This window comes from Amphiura filiformis, chromosome 4 (assembly GCF_039555335.1).
Source record: "Amphiura filiformis chromosome 4, Afil_fr2py, whole genome shotgun sequence".
Classification (NCBI taxonomy): Eukaryota; Metazoa; Echinodermata; class Ophiuroidea; order Amphilepidida; family Amphiuridae; genus Amphiura; species Amphiura filiformis.
Window position 1 is genome coordinate 20,001,892 of NC_092631.1, and position 9,598 is coordinate 20,011,489.

The window sequence follows — 9,598 nt, forward strand, 5'->3', positions numbered from 1 at the left end:
GTTTAAGCCTAAAATTTGGTTATACATGATGAATTGTTTGAAAAACTAATAAATGATCCCATCAAACAACCGTGCGCTTTCATCCAAATGGGTTTTAATGTCAACGTGGACACATACTGTACTCACGTTCAAGCACAAAATATCACATGTAACGGTTTCCTTAAAAGGGACAGATATGCAACAAAACTGGTTCCAACGGTAGATCTTTTAATGGTAAAGAAACTCATATTTATATTTTGAAAGTCACACATAATGTCGAGGGTTGAGAACCAGAAAGCCTTAACTCATAATCACCTGCTCCGATAAAATGACCATAAAGTTGCCAAGACACTATAGAAGTTAGAGTCAATTGTAATTGTGACAAAATTTAATAGGACACAAAAGAAATTCTGGAGGAAATATTTATTTATGAAGACCATAGCAAGGGGCCATCCTAACGTCTTTGGTATGATTTTAAAGGATATAAAAATAAGAATTTTAAGTCTGGAATATATCAGAAAGTTATTTTGTCACCTTTATGCTGATTTGTGGGTTTTCTTGAGTTAAGGCTTTCTGGTTCTCAACCTCAACCATTAAAAGAGGTAACACTGATATTTAACTAGTGTTTAACTGGTGTTTTTCTGGTCCTTTTGTTGCATATTTTATAGAAAGCTTCGACAATCTCAACCTCGACAGATTATCATACAACTATGCATTTCCCTGTTTTGCCTTTACCTCACGTACATCGTTCTCTTCTCCATTGACAAACATTCGTCGTATGACCCAAAATGTCCGATAGAACCAGCAACATGGCAATGTAGAACGTTGGCGGTGTTCTTGCACTATTTCACTCTTACAACCTTGATGTGGATGGGCGTAGAGGCACAAATGCTTTACAGATTACTTGTCATCGTCTTTGGACAGGGTTCATCAAGCAGTTTCTTTAAATACGCGTGTATGTGTGCCTGGGGTGAGTTTGAGTCACGTAAACATTTTATATTATAATATAACGCATACAAATATTCCTGTCATTTCATTTGTGAACACTACCGCACGTGAAATTCGATTTTTCCGATATTGCATGGCAGGTAAAAGTGGTATAAGTTAGTGTTTACATATCTTGGTATTGTGCAAGACCGTTGCAAGTGACATTTTATCGAATTTGAAAATATATTTGAAAACGTACACATATATAATATATGTTGTTTTGGATTTATAAATTTAGATATCGTAAGAGCATTTTAGTTTTAGTTTCCATTTTTCAAGTGCAGCATTTATACGGAAATCAACTGCCTGAATGTTCCAATAAAACCTTTGTTAAATCAACGGCTTCGTAAAACTGAAAAGTGCAGCTCCTGCAAAACCATGCACTTACGATAGTAGTACTTGTAATCATAGTAGCGGAAGAGTGCCTAATTTACATCAAACTATACTTTTCTGAATCCTTATGATAAGAGCAATACATTGCTATGGTGTTTTAAAAGTTTTGACCAACTTTTGAAATTTCACCCCTGCATAAGCGGCCATTTTGTATTTATGCAAATTAAGCACTGTTCTACTACCTGGATTTTCATGGACTTTTGATGTGTTATTGAATATGCTTTTCTGAAATGAATGGTGATTAAATGGGTTCTGTTGCAATTAGTGGTGAGTTAACCGCGTATTTTTCTTAATTTGACTAGCTTATTTTAGTAGTAATATTATTAGCATGGTTATTTTTTTATTTTATGTGTATTTGCTTTCTATGGGAAAAGGAAAATCAACTAATTTTACGTGTCGAATAAAAGATTTGCTCGGTCTTGAGTGACCCAATGTTATTCCTTAGTAATTGCTTCGACTGTTGCAGTCGAAAAACCTTCATATTCTATGGTGGAATTTAGACACAATACCTCCAAGATATTATACAATCTTTGACATGCTGTTCGGTCAATGATTAATACCTCGATCGTTGTAGCACGCACCCCCATGTATTGAGACTGACAACCCCGAGCTGTCAACATTTGACAACCAATTCATATGTCATGTCGCTTGCCGTTGAGCGGCCTGACGGACGCGCATTGCAAACGAACGGACACAATCAAGGATTGTCATTGGCTAATACATCACACCTCTTGCCGCAGCGGCAAGCGGCATGAAAGTCTGACATGCAGTAGAAGTAACGTTATGTTTATGTTATTCCAGGAATACCGATGATAATTGCGTCCATAACTCTAGGTGTTGGATGGAATGATTACAAGCACCTTAAAAAGTATGTATTTAATTGTCTATCGTATAATATGTGACCGTCCACGGCGAATGAGTCGTACATTCCTCCCCCGGTCAATTTTGTTTTATTTCGTGTTTAAAAAAATAAACATCATAAACTTAAAAATGGTATATCGTTTGACTTCAAACGATATCCAGAAGCGGGTTATGGTTTGTTAAACTTTGCTCCTTCAACAAAATTATAGCTTTTACGTTTTTACATGTGTCTCTTTTTCCACATTGCTGGCAATATATATCAAGCAGTCATAATTGGCGGTCATTTCAAATCATCCCCAAGTCAACGAGGTTTAAGAAAGTTCTCTCATTGTTAATTGTTGGTTATGCATACCTGTACAAAATACAATGCCTGGTAACCCACCACTTGAACAGGATTTAGCAAAAGCAAACAAAGACCAGAGCTATTAAAAGTTCTATAGCCGGCCATCTAAGGTAGAAGCTTATTATCCACTTCAACAATAGGATTATTGATTAGTTTTTGACTATCAAAATAAGACGGATGTCGGGCCAACTTAAGTTATCGATGAATACGACCTTCGTACACATTTTACACCGTAACACAGAATACAATTTAGGGAATTTACGGCTCGTTTGTGCTGCCGGGTCACATATTAGACACAATACCTCCAAGTTAACATAATCTTTGACATACCATTCGGTCAATGATAGCTAGTTGTAGCATACTACCCCATGTAGTGGTGACAGTGCTCTTTTGTGCTTTCTGTGCTCCGTGGCAGCTCAGAAGATCTCAGTTTTGTTGTTTTGTTCCAATTTTGTTGTTGCTTGCCAAATGAATGAAATCAATAAATAAAATAACGTGCCATATTATGGACTATATCTTGCCACTGTTATCAGTTAAACGTCTTAATGTTGCCGTTGCCTTGTGAGTTTTTGCAGACGTCTACTGCAATGGGCTATTGCAGTAGAAATCCGTACTCTTACGGAAGACATGACCTTAATCTTTCACACAGGGGAGGGGTGTACATTTCAAATAGAGTCCACACACCCTGTGTCAAAGTTAAGGTTATGTCGTCCATTGGGGTGAATTGATAGGCCAATAAAAATCATGTTAGGGTGCTTTTCTGCCCTGACTAGTTGTTTAATGGTTTATGTGATGAAATGTGTTATTCTTTGAAAACCTGCCAGGAAAGTCTTCCATGATTATAAGTGAGGTGTAATGAAAGAAAACCCATTTACTATTATTGGCCACTTACCTGTGAAGCTATATGTGTTTTAATGTCATGTTGCAACCCACGTTGTCTTTCTACTAATATTAAGCACTGTACCACAGTCTTAAAGTGCTAATATCGAGCACATTCGTGCATGGAGAGCGCTATAGTTAAGTTAAGGTTACGCAATGTTTTTGATAAAAATATTATGCTTACGCAAATGTTTCTCCATTGAACAGTCCGGTCCGACTGTCTGATCAGGAAATACTGCCGAATGAGGCAGCATGTTCCCTGCGCAGGCAACACAGGCTTTAGTAACCCTTCCGAATTTGACAGACTAAGGACTAAATTGTTCATGGTGATTTATAAAAGATCGGTGGAAATTTACTTTGACACACATGAGCTACATGTAAGTTGACAATTTTTCACCGAGCGAAAAAAAATTCCACTGAGAGGAAAATAATTGAAAATAACAAAACAATTACTAACGGTTTTTTAAATTTGATTTAAATATGCAAATTACCTTTATTTTAACTAAAATTGATGAAAAAATACTCCTGATTGTACATCCATCGATAATTTTATATATTTTACCTACTTCTTTACTACTTCTTTACCAAGAAATAACGGTATATTAAAAGATGCTCTATTTGAAATAGACCATAGCATTGTGGGACACCATGTTGCCTGCGCAGGAAACATACTGCCTGATTCAGAGGCCGCCAACTTCTATTGTAAAGACTTACAACAAATGGAGTTCCAATAAAGAAGCGCACCGCAGGACATGAATTCAAGGCCACCCCCCGAATGCTTTAATTTGACAATTATTGTTCTCAATATTAGCACTTTAAGACTGTTGTAAAGTAGCTTAAAGTTCTGGAAGAGGTTCATTTGGATAGTTTAATGTTCAATTATAGCTAAGTTCTATAAAGCATATCCATGTACTCACATTTTATGGAGACTCGACGTTTCGAAACCTTCTTGTCTGGTTTCCTAATCATGAGTGATGACTTGATCCAGCAACACTGGTGGTGTTTCTAGAAGATGTAGTGTTTCTAGAAACTCCAACGCGTCTTCAAGAAACATAACATCGCCACCGCCTTCAAACCTCACAGCACACTAAGAAAAGCACTTGTGCATCCCAAAGACAAACGCGAACCCACAGAGACCACGGGCTGCGTATACGAAATAGGCTGTAACAACTGTGACTTTGTCTATGTGGGCGAAACTGGAAGACTCCTCAGCACACGTATCAAAGAACATAGGAAGGAAGCGGACAAAATCATCAATAAAATCCAAACCAGAGCAAATAGACTCTTTAATATCAGACCAACACAAATCGGCCATATCAGACCATGTCGCCGCAACAAACCACGTTATAGACTGGGAGGGAGCAAAGCTCCTCCACCGAGAAGACGAAAGATATCCCAGATGGATAAGGGAATCCATATGGATTCGTCGTAGGGGAGACAAAGCAATGAACAACCAAGGGGGCGCAGCATTCAACCTCAGTCACAGTTATGACCATTTGATCCAGAACAATTCTAGAAACACTACATCTTCTAGAAACACCACCAGTGTTGCTGGATCAAGTCATCACTCATGATTAGGAAACCAGACAAGAAGGTTTTGAAACGTCGAGTCTCCATATAATGTGAGTACTTTGTACATGGATATGCTTTATAAGAACTTAGCTACAACTGTTGTAAAGTGTTTAACATTAACACTTCAGTAAATAGACTGGGTGGTTCCATAAAACACGACACATTTGACTTATTTGGTCCATTTTATTGTCGGGACATGTTTAAACATTACAATGTGCCACAATAGCAGGTTTAGAAACAAAATAGCTGAATTCATTTACAATGATCGTAATTTGAACGGACGCCTATGATAGCTGTGCTGTAAATTGTCTATTTGAACAGCAAATTTCGCACCTTTTAATAGATGGTTACAGATTTAACTTTCTGTATATAATAAAATGTGGTAATGACTTCACATTAAGAATTACCTTTTTCAAACAAAAGGATGACTTCGTTAAAATAACTCTTTCGGTGAAATTTAAAATTTTTGTTTGAGTAAACGAATGGCGATCAGTCAGGTATCATTCGTCTCGATTGCTAACACAAAGAAATATTATATTCATATTTTACTGTAATTTTTCTTTTATTTCAGCTGTTTTATCTCAGACGGACTTCTCTATCTTTCACTGGCAATTCCTATCGCCCTCGTACTTGGGCATAATCTGGTTGTCTTTATACTCGTTCTGCGCAGTTTATTAAAATCTCGTGCAGAAGGAAACGTCAAAAAGGACAAGTCACCTGAGCTATGGCGACGATTACGACAGGCGATTTGCATTACTTTACTTCTTGGTCTAACATGGGTTTTTGGTATCTTTGCCATTAAATCTGCCGAAGAATTCTTCAGCTGGTTATTCGTTCTTTTTAACGCTGTTCAAGGCACCTGCATCTTTATTGTCTTTTGCGTCCTTCAAGATGACGTCAGAATGACACTAGCACCTTATTTCAAATGGGCTAAAGTTCCAGAGTTCTCAGCTTTCTCAAGATCGCCTTCAACAGTTGAAGAGAGTCAATCGGGGTATCGTGAGAGATACATCTCTCATAGCGATGTATCCGCGGATATTGCTCGGTTTAACCCTACGAGCACTGACAGCAAGTCTGACGGTGTTGCAACAGATGGTGCCGGTGGAGCGTCACCATCAAATTTAACTTCGATAGAAGAGGAGCTACCGAGTAAACCTACCGCTAAAGGTGAATATGATAACGACCCTCAGACACAAACGTCACCATCACTTGATTTGGAATCACCTCATGATTCTACGCCTAAAGACGAAAACAATACCTACATTGAAAACGCAAAGTCCACAACACTTGAAGACGAGTTGTCGAGTAACTCTACGTCTAAAGGTGAAGAAGATAAACCGACTAATTATCTAATCCTAAAACAAGACGACATTTTCAATGAGGATGATGACGTATCGTCACTGTAGAGTAAAAGTTATTTGTACAATTTCCATCAATAGTTTTTTGAACCATCAAGAAAGTAAAATGATGTTTTAAGTCGCAGTGCAAATATCAAACAATATAAACAATATAGGTGTTTGTGTCGCTCCTGTTTCAAGTGTTCACCATTTAGGGGTACCATTGTTACATATCCAAACCGTTGGTTCAAGCCGGTTTCTATTATTCTAAACAATGGAACGCGGTTTAACCGTCATCGGGCGAGTTTTGAAGCCGTCCCAAAGTCAATTGTACCTAATTGTAGTTCATGCAGTTTTACTGTGAACTTCATCGTAATACTCAGAACGTAAATATAAAGTGATATGAGTTGAATTATTTGTAAAGCGCTTTGATAATTATTATTATTATGTCAAGATGCTGCAGGAAAATGCTAAATTAAGCGAACTACTAAACGTCCAGCGAGTGTCATCTTGCATAAGGTCCTATACACACGCTTAACGTCGCGCGCGTATACGCGGTGACTAATGCTTGAAAATGATTTGGCAAACCATTTTACTACTACTACTACTACTACTACTACTACTACTACTACTACTACTACTACTACTACTACTACTACTACTACTACCATTCTGACCATGACGACTAATACTACTACCATATATGGTCAATTCCAGCGAAAGCGGACAAAATTCTCTCTATGTTAACTTTCCACTTTAAAATGTCATTAATAAAGGAAATCACGTTATTGATGGAGCATATCATGTCACGTCCAATGTGCTCTCTTTGTGCATATAGGCCTTTACTAGCAAGTCATACCAGGGGACAAGTTATGATAGCTTAAATGAATTGGCGTTACCCACGAATTCAAAGATAAAGTACCATATATGTCATTGAATGTCCTTCAATCAAAATGAAATTATTACCGTTAGAAAGACGTTTGCATGATCTCTCATCATATGTAAAACGATTGAATTCCACCAAAGTTTGTGGACTCTAGAGGCCATTAAGTTAATTTGGCTAATAATTTTGTTACCCGCGTATCAAAAATAAAATGATCGTTCTGAAAAATGTTAAGTGAATATGCCATAAATGACTATATCATGAAACGAAGTTTCGTTCTATAATTCTGAGGTCCAAGTGATTATTTTATGCAAATACGTTTTACCCATAAAATTCCATAAAATCAAATTTGACGTTACCCACGTATCAACTGTTACCCACGAGTCCAGCAAATATAATTGCCATAACTTAAATTAACATTTAATGACTTTGGACACTGAATTTAGTTTGACAAGCGCTTAAAATTGTAAATCGTAAAAAAACTTTCACCGCTTTAAAAAAGAATCTACGACGGTTTAAAGTTTTGTTACCCACGAATCCCGAATAGATGCTAACCTTGAAAAATAAGGAGATTGTTTATTTTAAGTTTAAATCAGCACATATTCAAGCCGCGGGTATGCTATAATTTTGACAGTACTTACAGTTTATACACCTAAGAAACACAAACCCCAAACGGTACTATAGTACTTATAGCTTTACCCACGAATTCGGCGTTACCCACGAATCCAAGGATTTTCTCGTAAATTATATGTTTCTTATGCATCTTAACATTTTGAAAACATGCGAAATAGGTTCCAAAACAGTCCTGTTTAATAGCGTCCTCTTGAAGGTATACTGAAGCTGTATCATGAAGTTTTGATTGATTATCCTAAATTACCATTTTTTGGGTAAATGCAATTGGTTAGAGAAACGGGAATCATTGAAACACAGTGGAGGAATAACCGCATGGTGGTTTCCAACCTTCTGTAATATTTTCTATTTTGCCGCTTACCAATACATACCTTCAAATATGTGTTACCCACGAACATTTTGGTTACCCACGAATCCCTACTTAAATTATAGTTAACAATGTATTGATAGTGTTTTAGTTCATAGGAACTGTCAAACACGAGTTAATAGAATATTGCTGCATGAAAATATGGAATAATTTTACTAAAATAATAATATAAAAATGTTTGCTCTGTCTATTTGAATTTGGCAACTTCATTATTCTCAAAATTTTTATACCCAAAATGCCATAATGATCCATTCTAAATATTCCATGTAGTCTGTATTTTGATTAAAATTCATTTTAGTGCCATTGCAGCCTGAATTATTGACATACGGAAAAGTATTTTTTATTTTTATTTAAAAAGATGAATAGGAATTGCTATTTTCCAGACGCTGTTACCCACGAATCCATCCGAGATCCTCATCCTGCGACGAGATACAAAATCTAACTTTATATTTATATGAAGCATTTATTCTAATCTTTCGAAATAATACAGTAATGTTAAATGACAGCCACTTTGGAAAGAGTTCGAAGAATTGACACAATCTAAACTGTACACCTGGTTCTTTCCTAAAATTTGTAATAACCAAAATATTTCTTTGTAGATATATGTAATAAAATTCTATTTTACGTTCAAAGTCTTCACCGATTTCTAGTGTATATGAGTCACACATAAAATATTGAAAGATATTAAAGAAAGTGAAGTTTTATGGCGTACAACAGGTGAAAAATGCTTGAATTCGTGGGTAACATGCATATGCGCATTTAACACTTTATTTGGTCTAGCAAGAAAAGTTTTTTTTCAATCCGATGGCACTTCCACCTGATGATTCACTAGACATGATCGTCTCATTTGATAAGTCTAGAATTGAAAAGGAAAACATTTTCAAAATGGCCCACAGAGAGAATTTTGGCCCGCTTTGGCTGGAATTGACCATATACACAGCTGTATGATCCATTTAGAAATATGGAATATTAAATAGGAACACTGAAGGCGCTATTTTGTAATATTTTACTACTTCTACTACTACTACACCACTCTGACTATAACGATTTATACTACTACCATATGTACACAGCTGTATGATCCATTTGGAAATATGGAATATTAAATATGAACATTGAGGGCATTATTTTGTAGCCTTTTTGCATAATGCAACTCGTAAAGAACAATGATTGAACTTTGCTGATCAATAAGTAAAAACATTAAAACAGAACATTTATGTGGCAAAATCACGACTCAAAGGAATAGGTATAATAAATATAAGTTTTATGAAAATAAATCAATTTTCACAAAACATAAAAGACATGAATAATCTATAAATTAGTTAATCTAAACGTTCGTATTATAAATGACAAGACAAAGTTAAGAA

The 9,598-nt window shown here is 36.1% G+C and overlaps 1 protein-coding gene across 1 annotated transcript in view; it reads left to right on the plus strand.

The window, feature by feature from the left end:
• The window catches only part of LOC140150034 (uncharacterized), a 32,070-nt gene extending 25,503 nt beyond the window's left edge, over positions 1 to 6,567 (plus strand). Inside the window, exons 12-14 of the mRNA XM_072172039.1 lie at positions 648 to 949; positions 2,161 to 2,227; positions 5,586 to 6,567. Coding sequence (XP_072028140.1) covers positions 648 to 949; positions 2,161 to 2,227; positions 5,586 to 6,420 — 1,204 coding nt within the window. The 3' untranslated portion in view covers positions 6,421 to 6,567. The remainder of the gene's footprint in view (positions 1 to 647; positions 950 to 2,160; positions 2,228 to 5,585) is intronic.
• Positions 6,568 to 9,598: the final 3,031 nt, after the last annotated feature.